Source organism: Rutilus rutilus (genome assembly GCF_951802725.1).
Source record: "Rutilus rutilus genome assembly, chromosome: 10".
In the NCBI taxonomy this organism is placed as follows: domain Eukaryota; kingdom Metazoa; phylum Chordata; class Actinopteri; order Cypriniformes; family Leuciscidae; genus Rutilus; species Rutilus rutilus.
Genome location: NC_140215.1, coordinates 10676559 through 10698735, shown reverse-complemented (window position 1 = coordinate 10698735; position 22177 = coordinate 10676559). Strand labels below are relative to the sequence as shown.

At 37.0% G+C, this 22177-nt stretch overlaps 2 protein-coding genes across 5 annotated transcripts in view; one reads left to right on the top strand and one right to left on the bottom strand.

The window, feature by feature from the left end:
- sema5ba (sema domain, seven thrombospondin repeats (type 1 and type 1-like), transmembrane domain (TM) and short cytoplasmic domain, (semaphorin) 5Ba) overlaps positions 1 to 14990 on the bottom strand; it is a 136092-nt gene extending 121102 nt beyond the window's left edge. For 3 of the 4 annotated variants that reach the window (XM_084421704.1, XM_084421703.1, XM_084421706.1), the window contains exon 1: positions 14857 to 14990. The gene's annotated coding sequence lies outside the window, so the exon portion shown is untranslated. The remainder of the gene's footprint in view (positions 1 to 14856) is intronic. The other variant, XM_084421705.1, reaches the window with a different exon arrangement.
- Positions 14991 to 16983: 1993 nt separating this feature from the next.
- Positions 16984 to 22177, top strand: part of pdia5 (protein disulfide isomerase family A, member 5) — a 63710-nt gene continuing 58516 nt past the window's right edge. Inside the window, exon 1 of the mRNA XM_084420245.1 lies at positions 16984 to 17080. Coding sequence (XP_084276371.1) covers positions 17015 to 17080 — 66 coding nt within the window. The 5' untranslated portion in view covers positions 16984 to 17014. The remainder of the gene's footprint in view (positions 17081 to 22177) is intronic.

Sequence of the window (22177 nt, the reverse complement as noted above, 5' to 3'; positions counted from 1 at the left end):
CAAAAGTTGACCTATTTCAGTTTATGCCAAAAAACTTGCTTCATCTCATTGTTGGAGTTCTGAAGCTAATGAACACCCTGGAACTTTTCTATAATGAAAGTGAATTAAAGTCAATGGATGAAGTGCCAATCCTGTGAGTAATTACTGCCAGTCAGATGAATCACAAAACCAGAGAATGTGCTCCCTCTTCTGATGGTCAACAGGGTGATTAATGATGCAGAGTAAACCTCTCACTTTAATGAGATCATTACAGAAAACAAATAACCCCTGGATGGCCGACCTAACTGTCTTTTCTCCAAAACATCGGGGGCATGCACTTAGTTTACTTAATGTAAACATGTTAATCCATCTATCATTTCTATGACTTCACAAGCTCTTTGAAATATTATAAATCCTGGACTGGAATGAAGGAGCAGGCACTCAATACAACAACACATTACTCGTCACAATCTGAATCATTCAGTACTCTAATTATTATACTGAAGCATCTGCTTTGATGATTAAGGGGCAGTTTACAAGAAACAGTTTTCAGCTGAAAACCGAAAAAAAGTTGATGCGTTCATTTACAAGACAACGGCATTTTGGGGGCCTGTAAACTCTTTCAGAGTTTCAAAGTACAGGTTTTGAAAACAATACCGTTTTTGTCGCTGTGTAAACTACAAAAGCGTGAATTTGTGAAAACGGTGATATCATCCTAATGCGTATTACGCGTTTAGTCTCTAGGCGCGTAGTTTTTCTTTACAAAATGACCTTGCCAGCTACTGCCCTGCCAGCATAATATAGCGTTTTTAATTGTTTTCGCAGATCGGTGTGAACGGGGATCGTTTTGACAACGCTGTCGACTGTACGCGAAAAACGCAAAGGAAAAACGTTTCCGTTTTTAGTACATCGTTATCGTGTAAATGTATGTTTAAAAGTTGTTTTATGGTTACATAAAGTAAAAAGTTATATTCTTCATTTGGGCATTATCTTGCAGCAATAACAGACTGGGTAAGTATAACAGATATTATACCCAATTAAGCTAAGCAGGACTGAGCCTGGCCATCGTTTTGCTAACCAGTGGAGCCTTTTCCATCGTTTTGCTAAACAGTAGAGCTAGACAGACACGTTTGACTGTTGCGCTCGCGTCTTGTGTCTTTTGTAGCGTCTCGGACGACATGCCGTTCTAAAATGCGCCTCTTAAGTTAAAATACGTTTTTTTTATTCTCTTTTTTCCCCCTTCCACTGCTCTGCATCTCAGGTTTTTAACTGCAAAAGCGTGTTCTGTGTAAATGGCCACTTAAACCAGTAGGGAGTGCTAAATCTGCGATCTGTATGGGTGCGAACCAGGCCAAACTTCCCCATTTGCCCCAATCCAAATTTGCTATATCACACTCCTCTCCACCAAAAACTGGTGTGTGGCAAGCATTGTGGCACACTATGGCCACAATGTATTATCTACATGGATTCTGCACATTGGTGAAGTTAAGTTTCGCAAGTGCTTGGAGTGCCTGAAAATCAATAAGGAAATTCTTTTTTTATTATTTGAAAGCTTGAAAATTTTCCAATCAGCTAAAGCAAGAAATAATTATACAATCTACTCAGCACAAAGTATTGTTATTCATCTGGACATGTGATATGCATCTCTGTCATGTTGTTGAGACAGTCAGTCTCTGTTGGCTGATGTGCTCTCCCAACTACGTTACAATGACCTCTGGCTGCATTCTACATCCAACATGATTGTTTTCCTTTGCTCTCCTATCACAGTGGGTCAGACAGAGCAGTATTGTGCGCTCTGAGCAGCAGGGAAGAGTTTCTGATCAGTATCATCTCTGTCAATGTCATAATTAAGACTTCAGAGGGCAGACGTGAAGTATAGAGATAATTGACGAAGGATCAAACGTACACTCGCTCACAGATAAATGTCTGTGGGGTCTTAGTGTTCATTAGCGGCGGAGATCCAAAATAGATAAGCAACACATTTGGAGATAGTGACTAAAGGGCTGGTGGTTCAGCTTTTGAACATAAGCAGTGCGACAGAAGTCACATTTTCTCAGCCTTTTCTTCTACAGCAAAAATTGCAACCAACACCACCAAAGCAGCACCTGCCTGCTTCATGACATCACAGACAACATAAAACCTGCTGAAAAGTCCAGTTATTGTATTCTGTACACATAATTAAAAGATAAAAACAGTTAACGTTGAGACTCCTGCATTCTGTTCCATTCGACAACACTCAGCCTTGCTGTTTTAAAGCACTGGCTAACATTAACTATTGTAGACCAGCCTGCAGGTCAACACTTATCTTCTCAGTAGGGAACCACTGTCACCATGAGCCTTTGAATAAGATTTATTATTTTTGAAAAGGCAAAATAAAGAATTGATGTTGCAGATGAAACAATTCTGACAACTGATCTGATATTCCGCAAGGACTTATTTAACTGTCAACACTGTCAAAAATATCACTGCCAGAAATTGGTTTGTTAACAAACACTTCCAGTATAATAAAAAAAATAATGTTTCCATAAAGCACTCAAACTGTTTTAACGTGAGTCATTTACGGCCATGTTTCTGATTATTAAATCCATTTCTCAAAGCCTGATCCATCCTATTCATTAAATAAGAGGTGCTCTTCAGGGTAGTTAATGATTACCCATCAATTCAAAACCCCACACTTTGCTCATTGTGACCACGTAAATCTATCTCAAAAGAGATGTGATGGGGGAAAAAACATATCTGACATTGGCATTGAATTCACTTCTATTGAAAGTGGCACTACCTTCCAAGTGAGAGAGAAGAGAGAGGGGAAAAAAGACTAAACGCAGCATAACGGCAGCACAAATTGTCCGTCTACGCTTAACAAGCTTCTATTTTATGTCTTGTTTATTCCACTCACAGCACAGTGGCAGCAGTTCTGTCATTTTACAAACCCTAATAAACAGAAGCACGCTTTTGTAAAGTCAAAGCATGGGCTGCAGCTACATTGTAAACTGCTGAGGGCTGCCGGGCACGGTGCCAACTAAGACGCAAAAAAGACATGTTTACTGTTAACAGTTGGAGGGAGATGGGTTTTTTGGGGGGGGGACATGTGAAGTTGACTCATGTTGGCTTAGCCTTGGATCTAAATCTCCAAACATCAGCTCTGTGCATTTATGGAATGATCAGCCCACCCTAGGCCAGATGAAATGGAACTGGTACCCATAGGGGGTAGAGAGTCTGATGAGGTGGCCCTTAAGCTTCTTTCCCATGAAGGCGTAAGTAATGGAAGACTTAAATTACATTGGTTCCATACATGTTCTCAGCTGGTGAGTTGTGACCCGGAAAAGGGATTGCAGGTATTTTCTGATAGAGGCACGGCCAGCAGGGGAACTGAGGTATGCTCAAATATTAAAATGCCACCATCCACATAATCAGGGGTGCACATAACTGGTGCACATGAGAGGAATTTTTCTCCATCTCTGGTGAGATAGCAATCATGATGATACACATGTTTACATTTACATTACATTTAATAATTTAGCAGCTAAGTGATGGACTTAGGTTTGGGTTCAGAATCAGTAGTGCAAACTTATATCATTCTCAGTTTATGAATCTAAACGTGTATATCTATCCATAGTATTTGAAGGCTAGAGAAAGCTAGGGGATTGATGATGTAAGCAGCTCAATGGAGTCTAATTGTAATCTGAATAACATGCGACTCACATTGATCAATGAGGCCAATACAGTCGAGCCAGACAGATAAGGTACGTCTGATCTCAAAAAGTAAGTTCAGATGGTAAAAAATGAAAATCTTTTCATATGCATATGCATTTGCTGTATTTCCTTTAAACCACAAAAAAACTGAACAATACCAAGATGACTCTGAACATCCTATGCATTATTTACACTCACCATATTGATTTTTTGGGGGGTTGCATTATGTACTCTATGGACATATTGCCTGAATTCACTGATCGACTGAACCTGTTATCCATTGCTCCTCCAGAGGGTCCTCTATCCACCTCCATGAGCACCTTTGTACTTCAGAGTGTGTTGGCATGCAGGACCGTATCCCCCTTTAAAACCTCTAAACTTTTAAAAACTCACCTCTGGGGAAGCTTTCAATGGGGCCCCTGTCCAACATCTAGCACTCTACTGTTAGAAGGGGAGATCTATTAGGAGGTATAAAACATCAAACATTTTGCTAGCCTGATTTACACAAGTGTGCTAGTGTGGCACTTCCTTCCTATAGGATGTCTTCCTGTGCATGCCATCTTGCCTTAAGGAATGAAGAAAGTCAGGGTATCACAGAGAGTAGCACTTTAGGTTGCAATTCAGTGAGCTCTAAAAGCTTTATAAATGAAATTTGTCAGGAAACTTAACTATAAAAGAAGTGCAAATCCTAAAACACTACAGTGACAAGTTCGCTTGTCACTAGCTTTCCATCTATCTATTCATTTACCACTATAGTTTTGACATTAGCTATGTTTAGACTACTGCACACTAGGGATGTGCCTGAAGCTGAATACGTTATTCAGAAAGTATGGATAATGACTTCAAAATAATGACTTACAAATTGGTTGGACTGATTATCCAACAAGCACACTGACAAAGAGATATTTTTAAGGAACATATCTGAAATTAATGCAATGGTGATTATGTTAAGCCATTATGACTACTGTGTGAAATTTATGAAAGCAGTGTAATTTCAAGTTCAGAATTCAGATTGGATGGCCACATTTTACCCCATATCTTATTAATGTTTTTTTCAGCTTTGTTTTACATAAAGGTTATAATAAAACAGAAATTGTTTCATAAATTATACAAGGTATTTTATATGGAAATTATAAAAGGGAAAAACAAGTTAAAAGCTGCCTATTGAGCTGGAATCTTTCTAGATAATTTCGTCATTTCAACAGATATATACAGTACACAGACAATGGCTTCACTGCACACCCCTACAGCCTACAATAATTACAGCATATTAAACACTATACTGTATGAAACATGATTCTATGAAGCAAACTGTAGATTGGCATCCATGCCTTGTGCTATAGCAAGATGAGATAACTGAAGGAATTTCCATATGGGTTACACGAAAATAAGATAAATGCCTGAGAACCACTGTGAGCTGCTCTTGACTAATAATACAAGGACAAGGTCATCCATCTATGTTTATAGATTTTGCACTGAAATCCCCATTACAGGTTATCTCAAGTGAATTAAGAAAAGCCATTTAGCAGAAAACCATCACAGCCCAAGGATAATATTAAGATCCTGACATTACTCATTACCCTACAAGGGCACAAACTTGGAAGTTGGAAGTGGGGACAGGTTCTTGAGTCATTTGCCTGCATTGCCCACAATTGTAATTTCACAAGAAAAATTATTTGCATCAGATCTGGTTGAGTGGTAACCACTTCTCACCCTACAAAAAGAGAGATCATAACCATGACAGAATAACAGGCTTTTGGATTCAACAGATCAATGGATTCAGTTCATTCACATAACCCCTCTGAATGATTCAGTTCACAAAACAAGCATTTCTACATAACCGATACTGTTCTCAAATTCAAGTAACTGACTTTAATTATTGTTTTTTTTCCTCCTTTGCACAGTACACACACTATACCGCATAAATACTATGAGTAGTATGCTAGTGCTTGTTACAGATAATGGAAAGCCATGTTCATAAAATAACATGTCAACCTACACCACTGAGCGTTCTTCCTCTATGTAATTTCCAACAAACTTCCCCATACATTTAACTCATCGGTATTGGTTATAAACCTGCATAAAAACTTGTTTATTCAATGATGAGTACAGATGGGATTAGCATTGCTCATGGAGACGGGGCGGTCCCTGGATGCTCTGTTGATCTGGACTGGACATTAATCACTGTCAAACAGGGTTCAGTCTATCGATGTGTTTGAGACAGACCTTCGTGCCCCAACCAAGAGCTACTCCTTATCGCTATAGAAACAGCAACCAACCACACTACATACAGGCAAGACCAGAAAAATTGTTCTTGGTACTCAAAAAAAAAAAAAAAAAATGCTATTGAATTGACAAAGTTGGAGGCCAATGTTACAGCCAAAACATAAATGTACACTTAAAATGCAGTCTTTTAAGTATGAACTTACCTGATAGGTCTAGCTTTTTAAATCTGTGGTATGCTTAAACTCTTCTTGACTTAATATAAGGCCAAATATGTATCACTTTTCCCACGGCTATACCTAGTCTGATCTTATCGTTTTTCCCTCATGGGGGCAATTTATAGACTTTTATGGGATGTAAGACATATTGGATCAACATCTGAAAGAAAGGCAAGGCCCCAAGAGGAAGATCACTTCAGGTCAGAGAGATAAGAGGCTCAATCCACGGCATGAATCTTGAATGCACCTGATAAGTGACTCTGGTGGCTTTTTTTTTCCCATTCGGAGGCCTTTTGTTCATTCGTCTTGCTGTATTCAAGTGGCTGAAAGCAAAGGGCAATTAATATCTCATTTTACAGCCAGAGTTTACATGGTTTGTCATTCTGGATCGAATTACCTATCAAAATTAAATATCAGTTTATACACTTCTGAAAATGACTGTCAGCCAAAGCATGAAAGAAAGAATTGTCAAACTAAATAATAACTCATCATTTCATTGAGCTGAGCTGAATGAAATTGATTTCTCTGTTGCTGTTAAAGGTTGTGATAAAACAAAAAATCAGGTATGCAAACACTGGATTAAAGATTGACTGATAATTTGAGTCATTTAAAGCAATCTTTGCTTGTATTGAACTTGAAATTTTATTTTAAAATTCAGCAATTTAACTAGTCAAGCTTTTCTTTTGACAAAAGAATAACAAGAATCAGATGATCGTTCTTTTTTGCAATAATAAAATATTTATCCATCACAAAAGTATCTCAGTTAGGACGAAGACATTAAGCACATTTTTTCAGTATCAAGAAAACACCCCAATTAATATAATCAAAACCATTTAGCAATTTTTTTATAAAACAATAATTGTAGACTATATGAATCAAACAACCCAATTGGTGAATCTACTGAAAACTGTATTTAAGCTATAGTAGAAATCTTTAGAAAGTAGAAGACTTTATAACTGCCTTTTATTTCTTATTTGAAATTTTATTTTTTACTCTGATTCAGAAACAGGCTTCCATATCTACAGAGTAACAGATCATTTGACTGCAAATAGCTCATTCCCCTTTTTCCAACAGAAAGAAATGAGTGGTATTATAATGAGACATTTTACCTTGTGAAAAAGATATAGGACAGAACACGAATATTTCAGGGGAGATAGCAAAGTACCTCAGACCTGGGGTATTAAATCACTAGAATGGGGACAATGTTCCCACCGTGCTCCACAAAAGCACTAACACCCATCTCCCATAGTTGTGCAGGGTCACCCATTGCACTGAATGGGCCCCCTTTCTCCAGCTTTTGGGGGCTTCACCAACAACACCATCAATGGGAATAGTGTTCCTCCCCCACAATGGGCAAATCAACTGTGGGAGCATTTTGGTCTCTACCCTTTTCCCCGTCTCCTCATTGAAGCCTCCTTGGACCGAACAATGCCAAAGAAAAGATGCATGCCTTCACGTCCGCTTACATACAACTGCATCCCTCCCTTGACAGCGGGGCGGAGAAAACCAGCTTTACAAATATTAAAATGACAATCCACCATTCACCATGACAAACGACAAACAAATAACTTGAGTTCTCCAACTGGAAGCATTTGCATCTAGATACGCTTTCCATTTATTGAAGACATGTCACCACTCGTCTGACTGGCTTCGGGAGCTGACGGAAACTCTTGAGAGAAAACTTCAGCCTGCTAAGGGACAAGATTTCTCAATTGCCAAAAAGGTGTGATTAAGGAAGTATAGCGTTCGTTTAATTAGAACCCACAAGAGTGAGCAATGCGTCTCGCTTGATTTGTATAAAAACATCTCCATGACAACATAAGACATAATTGTCAGTTCCAAGGCTTAATTGTTTGTTGCATTTCAGCTGCCGTCTGTCTGCAAGACATTCTGCAAAAAAAAACAACAACAAACGCATTGACAAGATAAGACTCCAGACAAATTGAGCGCCTTCAATCACATAAAGTATTAATTAGGACTGCAGACAGCGAGCAGCTCAGCCGTATCACAGATCACATTTCACAGGCCGAGTAGTGCGCAGCCATCCGTCCACACTATGTTTCTGACATTCAGAAGGGTTGCGCTATGGACAGTTGCACATTTGAAAACAATATTTGACTAGGGTTTATCAGAAGTGAACAGACCAAGACGATAATCCAGCACCATGATTTGTTTTTCCAGTTGAGACCCAGTTGAACTGTTTGGGGAATACACTTAATTCAACACACCCCATCATCCGTCCCCCCTCTGCAAACAAAAGATAGCAGGGCGTTCCTACAATATTCTTGAGAAGTGGCCAAGGGCCACCAAACTCCTTCTGTTCCACCCCTTGATAGCAAGAATAATAATGAAGCAATTCATGAAACGCAACAATTCACACCAATCACAGCATCAAAATGGAGAACATCACGAAAACCTTTATTCCCTTTCAGAGAGGGCCTGGGAACACCATAAGCTAAGTTTCCGCTTTCAACACCAATGACACCATGGGTTCAGGATATGTTGCATTTCCGCCTGATAATTCTTTGAATAGTTAAGTTAGCACTTTTGTGTTGAAACATTTGATATCTTCAAAACTCTTTCTCTCTTCCTCTCTCTTACAATACTGGGAAGTTACAGGTGTGACATGGCTCCAAAATAATGCAATAAACATTAAGTACATAAAGATCCTACATAAGAAAATGTAACAAAACACCCTAATGTACATTACTAATGACAAAAATGTATTTATTTATACAAAATAAAATCATGAGATGTGTCCCCCAGGGAATTATAGCTATAGGAACTCATAGGACATAAAGGAATATCTTGTACTGTTTTTCACTGTAAATTATATAGTAATGTATAGTTTTTACTCGCAAAATACATACATTGACAGTATTTTACAGTAAAATGAAATATAATGCAATGTTAAACCATTTACAGTTTTTCACTGTATAAGGTAACTGAGTAATCAATTAATAAAAGAAAGAACACATGCGCATGGTTTCCAGGTTAGGAAGATTAAGTAAAACAATGCGTGAAAAACTGATGTAATCTCTGATTGGGGAATTAAAACTGCCTGTTTATCAATGCAAGATAATGGAAATATCCTGAAAACATAGGCTATAACCAGTCAACCCTCTGTGGACACAGTAAAGCTCGAGTTGCCATTGGCTGGTACATTTTTTTTTTTACTTGCTAGATTGTTCATGTAATAGAAGAACAATGATACAAATTAAATAAACAGTGCTTTTCAGGATTTTCAGGTAGATCTAACAGTAGTTAAATACAGATTAGGTACAGAAATTGAATAAAATGTAAAATAACAATGCATAGTCTTTCACTGTATAAATCAAATAGTTGAAGCCCTATTAAAGTTATAAAAGTTATTCAGTCAAGAGCAGTGAATGATTTTTTGCAGTGAGTCTTTTGTTGTTTGATTAACATTAAAAACACAGACAGCAGCAGGAATATTAGGCTGCTGTCACTTTAAGACAATGCACGGATTCAAAATACTGATACTGTTACACAACACGTGTTGTCTTTCTACTTCACTTAAGACATAACGACTGTTTACTGTAATACTTGCCAAGACTGACATTTTGACATAATTTTGTGCGAAACTGTTCATTCAAGTGCAAGAAGTGAAAGAGAACTCAATTTAGTATTCACATGTTGTCAGACGTGGCTTTTGGAGGCGTGCTTCAAATGTGTGCGCGAGTACTGACAAGAGTTCTCTTTTGCGTCTTTTTGCGCTTGAAATTTTAAATTGCTAAGGCTTAAAAATGCATGCAAATGTAAAGAAAAATGCATCCAAATCCAGCACTGGCCTGATCGAGACCGTGACAGTTCTGTCAACTCTTGGCCATCGGGCAGTCCTTATTGTCGAGCCCTGCATTCAGATCTAACGTGTTAATTCTCTTCACATGGCACATGTGTAAGTTTCTCTTTCGTAGAGTGAGTGTGTGAGAGAGAAAGCAACAGAGGGCTCTCTCAGCCAAGCGACAGTGCGTTAAGCTCAGCAGGAAATTCAATTACATTTGCACCTAACGTATTTTTGTCTCTAACTCAATCACAGGCGAGTGATATCATACAATTTATTTATTAAAGCCAATTTTTAGTCGGCTAGCGTGAAATTTGGTTAAGAGAATCGTGATCAAGATTAAAATACAATTAACTGTTCTGTGTGAACGGAAAGTTTCACAATGGCTACTTACAGCACTAAGAAGTGCATGTTAACCTTCCTTTAAATATGTTTTAAAAAAGTCTCAAGCAATGTGTCAGGTCAGAAAGTGTCAATCTACATTGGCGGTTACCGCACGTACACCCTTCTAAAGTGCTTTGAAACACAGCAGTGTGCATATACAAAAAGTGAGTTTGAACTAGCTCTTGAGTGTGAAATAAAAATCAGTCTAGCAAACATGACATTTCCCTCAAAAGCTAAAAATTAACAATAGAGAGGGTTTGAAGAACCTGAATGATATCGACTCATGAATGCCTCAGGCACAGCGCACGCATGCACTTTAGCTGGAACATATTAGCAGACCGGCTCTTATGGAAGATGTCATTAGGATAATTCAGTAAGATGAATTCTGCCTTGAGAAGATCTAATATTCAAAATGAAGAAGTGCTATAACAGAGAAAATGCTTCTACAGAGATTAAAGAAGGTTTAAAATTGTATTTTGAAGAACTGTATCATGAAGAAACCGCTAACAGCTTTTCAGAGGGAACATAATAAATGTATATAGCTTTAAAAACCTCTATTAACCCTTATCCTGTCATCATTTACTCACCCTCGTGACATTCCAAAACTGTGATTTTAATACTCCTGCTGAACACAAAAGGTATTTTGAAGAATGTTGGTAACCAAACGTTTCGGTGACCATTGACTTCCATTGTAAGGGAAAAAAAAAATCCCCAAATATCTTATTTTATGTTCCACAGAAGAAAGAAAGTCATACAGTTTTGGAACGAAATGAGGGTGAGTAAAAATGTTTGGGTAATCTTTCGCTTTAAGCTCAGATAACTAACTAAAAGGCAGAAGTACATTGACACTCTATTCCATGCAGTCATATCTACTGCCAGTCAGATCAAGTTCTTTCCCATTAAACTTTTATCCACACGGTCCTCTCTCAGATGATGATTCCGCATCAGAAATAATTCACATGGCACATCTTATGTATGCACCACTAAAACTTTGATAAGGGCTACAAAGTCATCACTTCACAAGTACTAAAATTATTTATGCTGATATCAAATGCAAATGATCAGATTTCCTTCCATTTTCAGGTCTCGTTACTATGTATGTCACTCACTACGGATGCATGTAACCGATGTCCAGCTAAGGCTACTACTTCTTTACTTTCAAACTGACAAGGGATCTCATAAGATAATTACACATGAAAAGCTACTTTACATTTGAAAAGAGAGGCCTCATGCACTATGAAAACACATGAATCGACTGGCACATGTGGTAGTGGTGGTGGGGGGGGGGGGCTGTATGAATATTAATAGTCATACACAAAAGCCTTTAGTGGGCCGGCAAACAAACAGACTCTTTGGGTTAAGAGAGACGTTCACAAGCCGCCTCAAGCACACGTAGACAAATACAATAGCTCCAGACTTCCTTCATCATATGAATGATGACAATCTACTGTGGAGTGTCAGACCCCTCCCATGAGTCATGAGTCTGATCCTATAGAAATCATTATCAAGAACCCAAGAAGAAGCAAGCATCATTAATAAACAATTGAGATGCTTGATCCTAGAGAAGTCTCAGCTCAACAAACCCACGCTTTTCCAAGAGACATCCATGTAAACATTGCGGTGAGTGGTGTTTAGGTAGAATAAGTGGACAGACGGCACTTGGCTAGAATGAGTAAGTTTGGGTAAATATGTCTCTGAATCCCCCTGAGGATAGTCAAGCTAAACATACTAAACCAGACCACTTTAAATTAGAGACAATGGGGTCTCAAGTTAAAATAATTGAAATCATATGATTTTTTTTTACACTATACCACAATCAAGGATGGGAAGGGTATTTTTTAGGGAATACTACCAGGGGAAAGTTGCATAAACATAGTTGCACAAACAAGTTAGTTCACCAAAAAAAGCTGTCATTAATTACTCACCCTCATGTCGTTCTAAACCCGTATGACATTCGTTCATCTTCGGAACATGAATGAAGATCTTTTTTTGATCGAGTGTGTCTCTTCAGACAATTTTGGACTAAAACGCTTAATTCTTATGGATTAGTTTTACGATCTCTTTATGAACTTTTTGAAGCGTCAAAGTGTCAGTTGCGTAGCTGCCAAATTGGATGCCAATTTCATCAAGAAGATCTTCATTTGTGTGTCAAAGATGAACGAAAGTCTTACGGGTTTGGAACAACAAGAGAATAAAAATTTTGGGGTGAACTATCCCTTTAAAAACTAATTTGACCAACTAGCAGTTAGTTAGGGGTAATAAGACTCACTTTTCTTTATCAAATTAGACCAATCTAGGTTATAGAAAATTATGAACAGTCTATAATAATATCTATTTTTATAAAAAAAATTCTATTCTAGAAAATATATATGATGATTAACTTGTAAGCCTAGTCTTAGCAGTTTATGCAACCAGCCAATGGATCAATTATGATTTTCCATTAAAGCCCAGTAACAGGGTAACAAACTAATGTGCTGCACAGGATGATCAGTCTTACATCAAAACCTTGTTGTCCTAGGAGAGCATATGAGCTTGCATATCTTGATCTATAAAAGCTCTTTGATTTTAGCTTAAAAGAACATGCATCATTTATCCCTACTTAACCAACAATGTGAAATCTAAGGATTGGAGCAGATTTGGACTCCTCAATCAAATGCTTTTCATTACAGTGCAGCGTTTTAAACAAAGTTGATGTTGTTGTTACTCTGAGATGAACCAAAAGACTGTGATTAGTTGCTTCAGGTATTTGATTGCATTGGCTTCAGGTATGATTGCAGTTAAATCTCCGAAGGAAAGTAGATCTCCAGGGTTTAGCAGCCCTGATTTAAATTGCGCCAGGCCAACAGGTGATTTTCCTTCTCCAGCATCGGCGTTTGTGTAATATCACAGCAGCCTTGCTTTGACTGCAAGACTCGACACTGCCCCCTACCGTTTTTGACCAGCAATACAGTCTATGTTTTGTACACCTGCTCTTCGGTTCGTAAAGAGAACTAGTCTTGAACATTACATCATTTACACCAAACTCAATCATTTCAATTCAAACGATTTGAAAAAAAGCAAAGAAAATGAAACCAAGTTTTAAAACTGCAGGGTTTTAATTTTTTGAGGAAATTGACAATTGAGCCACTGAGTGTAACAAAGACGAGGCACAGATTTAGCTCATTATTAATGCGCGAGGCTGACAAATTAAGCGCCAGGCAGATCATAAACTAGAAATGTTATGTCTTAAATCGCCAACAATAATCGGTTCAGCGCCAGCCTACATTTCCTAAAATATCATTGTTTTGTTTAGGTAGGCTACTTGTTCTCAATCATTGCTGACCATAGTAGGCTAGCCTATGGGCTACTCGTTTTCAAGTATAGGCTACTTTTTCTCATAACCGGTCTTATCTTTTTTTATTGTAGACTGCTGATTTCGGCATTGGCGCCGTTGTTTTTGTGTTGTAAAGCGAGCTTAAATTATAGAAAGAAAATCAACTTTACTGTTGCTGTTGCAGTTGTAGCCTATGCCTATGAAAAATAGCCTAAAGGTTGTATTCAAAAAGAGTCTTCTCTACACATTTCTAAATAACATCATCATTGCACATCATTCACATAGCCTATGGTTATCTGACAGCTGAGTGACAGCATCCTTCACTCACAAACTGACTGAAAAAAGCTGCCGTTTTCTGTATTTAAACAATAAATATTAAAAGATGAATAGCTTTTCTGTTAACGCTTATAAAGTTGCTCGAAAACACAGATATAGCCTATAGTAGATATGGCTATAGCCGAGAGATGTTAAATCCTTCCCTCCACCTTTTCCGAGAGACTTAGGCTATTCGCACATCCTGTGCAAAAGTAGATTATTCTCGGTGAAAAGTAAACATATGTCCAAAGAAAAACCCTCAAAAGCCGATGATAAAAGAGAGTGAAATATTGCGTGTTTTACTGGGAGCTTATGAAGGCGAACGTTTCGATTCCAAAGCAAAATTCCTCGGATCTTGAACAGAACGTGAGCAGCGAGTAAATTCCTTGTCAGGATAAAGGAATACTCTACTGAATCCTGTTCATATAAAACATTCATGTTCTTTAATAAAATGAGAGGAAAGGACTGTTTAAAAGACATGACATTCCCAATGAGGGTTTTGTGATCACCATAAAGAGAGAAAATCTGCCAATATCCAGTTTTTATTAGATAACCAGGAGTCTTCAATAATAATAAAAAAAGCAATATATATACAAAATAAAAATAAATACTGGTTCATGCAAATCCACTGGCAATTGAAAATTGAGCTTGACATTATTTGAAATTGAACAATAATTTTAATTGGGAAAGAAAGAAAATAAATGAATGTAATTAGCGAATAGATATAGGCTAAATGTTCTTCACAAATAAAAAATAAAAAAATCACAGAGAGTCGCTAAAATGTTGATAGTCAGTCAAATATGACCGTAGAAGTTCTAAAAGTACTTCACAATATCCTACACCAAGAACACTAGACGCGGTTTCTATTGCCTAATAGCCTACTTGTAAAGGTGAGGTAATTATACTATCTAAGAGAGTGTTTTTACCTTCTGATGTCCTTCCTCTGAAGTAAACTCATACGTAAACCGCAACGCATAAACCGCAATCTCCGCTTTGCGTAGGTCTCCTGTGCAGTATCCCTTTTCTGTGAATGACTTCCACCGATCGACCTGAAGCAGCTGCTTTACTGCGCTGTGCTGGAAAGAGGAGGCTACTACAGAAGGACAGCTGCAATTCAAACGAATAGGGGTGCAAACTCTGCTATGAAGCTCCACCTCAAATGTTTGGCTCAGTGGCTGCAATATCTGATGAAGCTCTCATTTTACTTTCTAAAGACAATTTTGTAATAGAAACCTTGTTATCCTGTTCCAAATGATAAAAAAACATCGTCTTTTGGGATTCAGCAACACCCCTATATCCAGCCTGGATAGTCTGTCCCTAGAATCGGTGAGGTACCATGGCAATCAATTAACTATTTGAATCGGACTATGTTGCCAAAAGTAGCAATGTGTCATATCATTATGTGTAGCTATCATACATACTATTATTACGATTAACATATCCAATGTGTTTACCTGGCTGGTAGGCTATTGCAAGCCATTTCAAGGAAGTATCAAAGGATGTTCAAAAACACATGGGAGGCCTATTACAGTATATGTATATACTGTAAATATATATAGGCCTGTATGTACCCAAAAAAGAGTGGACAACCTTTAAATTTATGTTTATTTAAATAAAGAAAACACAATGTGTAAATCTGCTGGCTTGACTCTTGAAAGTTTCTTTCATTTTTGATAACTGTCACATTACATAGGCTGTGGAAATACGCTCAAACACTGCAAGCTGCAATATGCAGCTGAGGATGTGATGAGGGAGGTGACTCAAGAGTCAAGACAGTTGTGTGGTAGCCTACTACTGTCACATCCAGGTGGTGGCACTACAGTGTGTCTGACACACCAGCATGATCATTGCAAACATATTATGGTAATTATTAGTGTAGGCCTATTATTTAATGGCTTCCTTAAGTAATAAGGCATATAAGAACATACTTATTTCAGATTTATGAAATAGCAACACTGAGGAACTACCTTGGAACAATTTGAAAAATAAATGATGTAAATATATTATAAAATATACATTTGTAAAACGAATATTTCTGACTATTAATTCTTATAGGCTGCTGATAAATTGCTAAGGCAACCATTGACTATAGTCAAGCAAAGGAACTTACTTGTCCAAAAGAATAGTTTATTGATTATTATTGAGCTGCAAACAATTTGTACGCCAAACTGGAAGGATGCTGTTTTAATAGAATACTTGTTTTTATTTATGTGTAAAATAAAGTCAGTGGGTTAACATAGTTTTACATTTTGTTCTAAAACAAATGACATATTAAATGTGAAATTTGAAGCTGCTGTGTTTAAAAAAAACAACAACAAAAACAACATAGGTTGCAAATAAGTTGTTAGCATCCTATTTAAAAAAAAAAAAAAAAAAAAACTTGTTTTATAAAGTATAGTTGTGTAGTTATTTACAGTCTATTTAGTTTTTACACCACCACCCAATATTTATAAAATCGCTGAGTTCAACAAGGTCACACAAGTTTACTGTATAGGTTTTTTAAAATTTAATTATATACAATCTTAGCTATAGCTATGTGGTTATATTTTCTATCACAGCCCTGATGTGTCAACTCCATTTCACAAATTATAAATAAATAATAAGAGAATTTCCCTTGTTGTACAGGTCGAGCCATTCACTGCAACACCAGCAATGGTTCTTTGTAGCATATAATATTTTGTTGACTTTTTCAGTGTAACTGTGGTTCATTGAATTGCAAAGATGGAGCTAAAAGGAGTCTTGAAACCATCCTGTAACTCAGTTCATTCATTCATTGGACATACTGATTAATTCAAAACAGGTAGCCTAATTAATTTCAGTTTTGAAGCTTTTGTTCAAGAACCATTAAGTCATTTGAATATACTTTTCACCGTTTCTGCATGGATGTGAAATAATTTACATGAGCTAAGATCACACACTTTCACAAGTAGGCAATGTGTGTGTAGTAGGCTACATGCCCCCGCTTACGGCGCCCTTAACGAACTACATTTCTGAGGAAACTACATTTCCTAAGAAGCCCTGCGTTCTCCAGGGATTTGAAGGAATATGGATTGCGCTTGCGTGGCCAGACGTGGCAGCGGCATCATGGCTTCTTGGAACCGATACGGGAGACGTTGGAGACTGGTCGAAATGTTCTTATTCTTGTCATTGGTGAGTCTTTATAAGGAATCTAATGGATCAATAATATGAAATGCGCATATCGGACAGATGTTTTGTATCTGACGTAAGACGAAAACGAAAGGAAAAGGGAATGATCTTCTGTCCCTCTTGAAGCACTAGCTCAAAGTTGACAGCAGAAGAGAGAGACAAGATCAATCCGTCTCATTCATCAGTTCTCAGGTCTTGTTTTTGGTGGTTATACACCTGAGACTGTGTGCTTCACATGCATGAAACATCACATGCTCTATGCATTACCATGCAACTATCTGATGTCAAATCGGATTCAATATTGGTTATATCAGCTATAAAACGAGCATTTGTCTTATTTCGTTAATGCATTTTGCTTTAATATGTCATGTTAGAGGTTTTTTGAATTATTGTTGAGGTCTTGTTTGGGTCAGTGGTGTAATGAATGCTTATTATTTTTGTCCAGGTTGTGTTGTTAAAAAATACATGAGGAATGCATACAATTCAAGCACACTATGCTCCTATTGATGAAAAGAAGTGAAGTGATTTTGCAAAAAAAATTGTTAATATTTGAAAAAGTTTTGTCCATCCAATCAAAGTGAAACATAGCAGACCCCTTTAGACCCTCATGACTGTCTGTCATTTAGTTTTTAACTTTTAAGTCTGTTTATGAAATGGCTCGTTTTGTTTATGACCAGTGAAGAAACTCAGGAAATTTCTACCCAAGTATAAAAAAAAAAAAAAAAAAAAAACTTGAACAATGTTTCAAAAATTGATTAAAAAGTTGTGTAGAGTACACTGTATTTAAGGTGATAATTTTTGTGTTTTTTTTATACAGTATATATATTTTTTGATAGCACTTCTAAAATCATTAAATCAAAATTAAGTGTTTTTCATATTGTGTATGAAGTAAACATGAATTCAAAGATGGAATGTGTTTTTTTGACAAAATATTTTTTTCATTTTTTTATCATCTTGACCCATTTATAGCATGGACTAGTATTTGACAGGTTCCCACATTACCGATTCACTATCAACAACACATGAAACCAAGGTTGAACCAACTAACCTTCCTACTTCTCTATTATGATTTTATTTTAACTGCATCTTACAGTTTGTCTTAGAGCAAGGTTTATATTTACAGTACCAATGTTATTTAACCTTGATCAGAGGTCTTCCTTGTTCTGCTCTTGATGAACATGACAGAAGTGAGCTTGTAATGCTTAAAGCAAATGAACCCTCATTTACTTCAGTTTGAAGTGCATTAACCCTGTTTCACAACTGATTTGTGAATCAATGTGGGCCGTGTCCTCAACACCAAACTCTAATAGCTACTCGGCCACGTCAGTCTACTCTCATTACGCAGGAGCTTTCCTGTTTCACATCCTGTTCTGTGCCTGCCACCGCAAACAAAGGTACTCTCCTGAACGGTTGGGACTGTGTGGTGGTTGGGTGGGGGAATAGAAGCCTCTCTCTGTTATCTGTGCTTCCCTCCAGCCCTCCTGCTTGTCAGAGCAATTTATAAAATCTCTTAATCTTGATTACAGGCACCCCACAACCCCCTCTACCCTCTCTCCACATTGCTTGATCCAGCAGCACACTGTGTATGGACACGATTAGTAATGGTGTGTGCACCTACAGTAAATAACAACTCATTGTGTGAGAACGTTTGACTCATAGATTGACTGTTTCAGTTGCGGAGTCATTTCCTTCTGTTTATGAATAACTTACGTCAGCTTTGCAGAGCCGAAGCCCCCCCGTGTTGTTTGGCTCAGCAGGAAGACTAGGCATGTTTGAGGAGCGGTATACGATTTGTGCTGAATCAGTGAGACCTTAAATGTGAAAATGAGATTCTATTTATTAAGCAGATTTGCGAGTGTATGGTAGATGACAGCTTACGCTGCTGATTAAGCAAGATGTTTTTGTGTTGAATGTTGATGTATGACCAATCTTTTTATTTTGTTTTAAGTGTTTCCCATGCTGTGCAAAACATGTCAGCAAGGTCCACTGCTGGAACGCCGGGTGTCCTTGAGCGGAAGATTTAATAGCAGGAGCAACAGCATCCATAAACCACAGTCAAATATAACACAGTGGACATAATTAGATCACTGAGGAATTATATACTGTGCTATATAGTAGAACCTTGCAAATTCTAAAAGTTTAGTGCAGTTTTCTTTTTTCTTTTTAAATTCAATAATGATTCTACTATTAAAGGAATAGTTTGCCCCAAATGAGAATTTTATCATTGCTGACTTACCCCCTTGTTATTGATTTTCTATCTTCTCTGAACTACTATAGTTGATGTTAGAAGGTAGAATGTCTGAGCTTATGGTTTCCATGCAACTGAAGTGGATAGTAATTTATAAGGTTAAGCTGTAAGACATAAAGTAGTTCATATAACTTGGTCGCTATATTCTAGTATTCTGAAGCCATGATCTGATCAATATTGTTCATATTTGCTGCATTGATTCAGTCATGAGATTTGACAAAAGTAGATTTTAAATAAGACACATTTTGGTCTGGTAATCACAAAAAGCTATCATACGTCTCCTATGGATACATTTTAGAATATTTTATCGGTGGTTTTCAATCTTTTTTTGTAGCAAGCCATTTTCATTGTATGGAAAAATGTATTAAAAAAGCCAAAGACATTTGTAAAATTTGTTACAAAAAATTCTGTTTCAAATAAATGCTGTTTTTTTCTTACTTTTATTCATCAAAAAAATGCATCATAGTTTCCACAAAATATTAAAATATAACCGTATTTAACAGTGATAATAATAAATGTTTCTTGAGCAGCAAACCAGCATATTAGAATGATTTCTAAAAGATTGTGTGACACTGAAGACTGCAGTAATGATGCTGAAAATTCAGCTTTGCCATCACAGGAATAAATTACATTTTAAAATATATTAAAATAGAAAACAGTTATTTTAAATTATAATAATATTTCACAATATTACTGTTTTTAGAAAAAATTTTTTTAAATAAATGCAGACTTGGTGAGCATAAGAGACAAACCAACCCCACACTTTAGTGTTTAATTTAATCAATGCATAAAATATGAAGAGAAAAAAAAACTGGGCCGGCCGTGGTGATAAGATATTTTCATTACCTTTGATGTACTATTATATACTACTATAACCCGCTATTAGCCTTGCCTTGCTCTTCTTTATCTCCAAATGTAATTTAGCACTTTGGAGATTCAGACTTTTCTTAGAAATCACAGTTTCTTCTTTAAAATTTCTGAATGGATTTGGGGTTAAAGAATAGATTGCTTTTGAAAGAAATGGAAAACCATGTTTCTATTGTAAGGATTTCATTCTTCTGCATGTTGCTGAAATCTTTGTCATATCTGTCTGTTGAAGAATCGTTCATTCCCAAGTTAATGATTTACAGACCATCCCTGTTGAGTTGAAGAGTCCACACGGATTTCCTTGAAAAGCAGCAACTAAGAGATTCAGCTAGGAATTTGCAGAAAAATGTGTTCCTCATCACCCCATTCCTTCCTTGCATGTTCTCTTCATTCCCTTGTGCCAGAGCTGCTCTTCAGATGAAATTGTAGCGCAAAATATAAAAGAAAATTCTCCAACTTGTTCTGTTCACTTCACATTGATCGACAGGAGAGTTATCAGGCCTGTCTATCGAAGCGGTTCAGTGGATGATTCTAACAATCACAGTTTTGTGCAAAAGCTTGGGTTGTTAAGATAATGCCCAAGTCGAACACCACTGCTCAGGGACAGCCAAATGAAAGTCTTTGTAACATGTACAGGACGTGATGATTGCCAGATAGTAATGGGCCCGCTCTATTGGTCGACTGTCAGGTTTGGACAGAGTGTTTGAAGAATAGGTGGTGCACCAAAAAAGGATGGAAACCTGATGTGACTAGACATAGAACACTAACTCTTTTGTCTCTGAATGGAGTTGAATGCTGCAGTTGTCTCTGTACTGAAACTGTTCTTGTCTTTATTCTGTCCTGTATTTTAACATTAGTGTCTCTTTTAGCAGTGCAAATGCTGTAGAGATACTTTTTAAAATGTTTAAAACATTTTGTAAATGTCTAGAACAATCATATCACAATACTTCTATCATTTGCAACTATAATTTTTATTACAAAAAAGTAATGTTTGTTTATTTAATTTGATACATTTTTCAACCTCTCCCTGACCTTTAGAAATATTCAGCCCTTTTTTTATTTTTGTTTCCATGCCTCTAAGACTTCAATGATAACACTTCCAAACGACTGCATTTTGCATTTTATTTACGGGAAGAGCGTTTGCTGTCTGGTTCAATATATTTTGCATTGCTTCATTCGTCATTAACTCTTTCCCCGCCAGTGTTTTTTTTTTTTTTTAAGTTGCCAGTCACCGTCATCATTTTTGATCATTTTCACAAAATGTTCATGGCCCCCAGAATATTTTGTTGTATGAATATCTGAACATGTAATATATCAAAAGAAAGAATAGCCTCTGCTTTTAAACAAAAAAAAACTCTCATTTTATTCTAGCTTAAAGCATTCTTTCTTTATCAACACTTAAAGCTACACTGTGAAGGATTTTCTCCCATCTAGGGCGTTTTAACTCCTACGGTGGCCGTATTAATTCAAATCTGCCGGCAGTCGTGAGTAATCTCCCCCTCGCATTCGTCACGGTGCCACTGAGTGTAAAAACGCGAAAGGCGAAGCTTGAATTTCCAGGTATGTCCCTCTTTGGCTAATGTTTTTTCAAGATGGAGGCGCAACATGGCTGCCGCCATTCGAGCGACTCGCTCGTATGTATTATAAATGGCAGATTCTACGCTTACGAGAATACTTTATTAGTTGGTAGAAGTAATTACACATTAATGAGCACATCATTTTGAAAGAACAAAGTGTTTTTTGCTAAGAATCAACTTAAAGAAATTGCAGTGTAGCTTTAAATGTGGGTAAGTTTCATTAAAAAAAGCTACATTTTGAGCAAAAAGCTGAGAAAAACACGTTCTTGTCAAAGACTACGTCCAGATCGGATTCAGAACAATGATCAAAGCATAGATGGAGTAGATCGAGTCCATCAACACCCCCAAAGCTCATCCTGGGCCGACATTTTATTCAATAACATTATGCAGTTTGGATTTATATGCTGT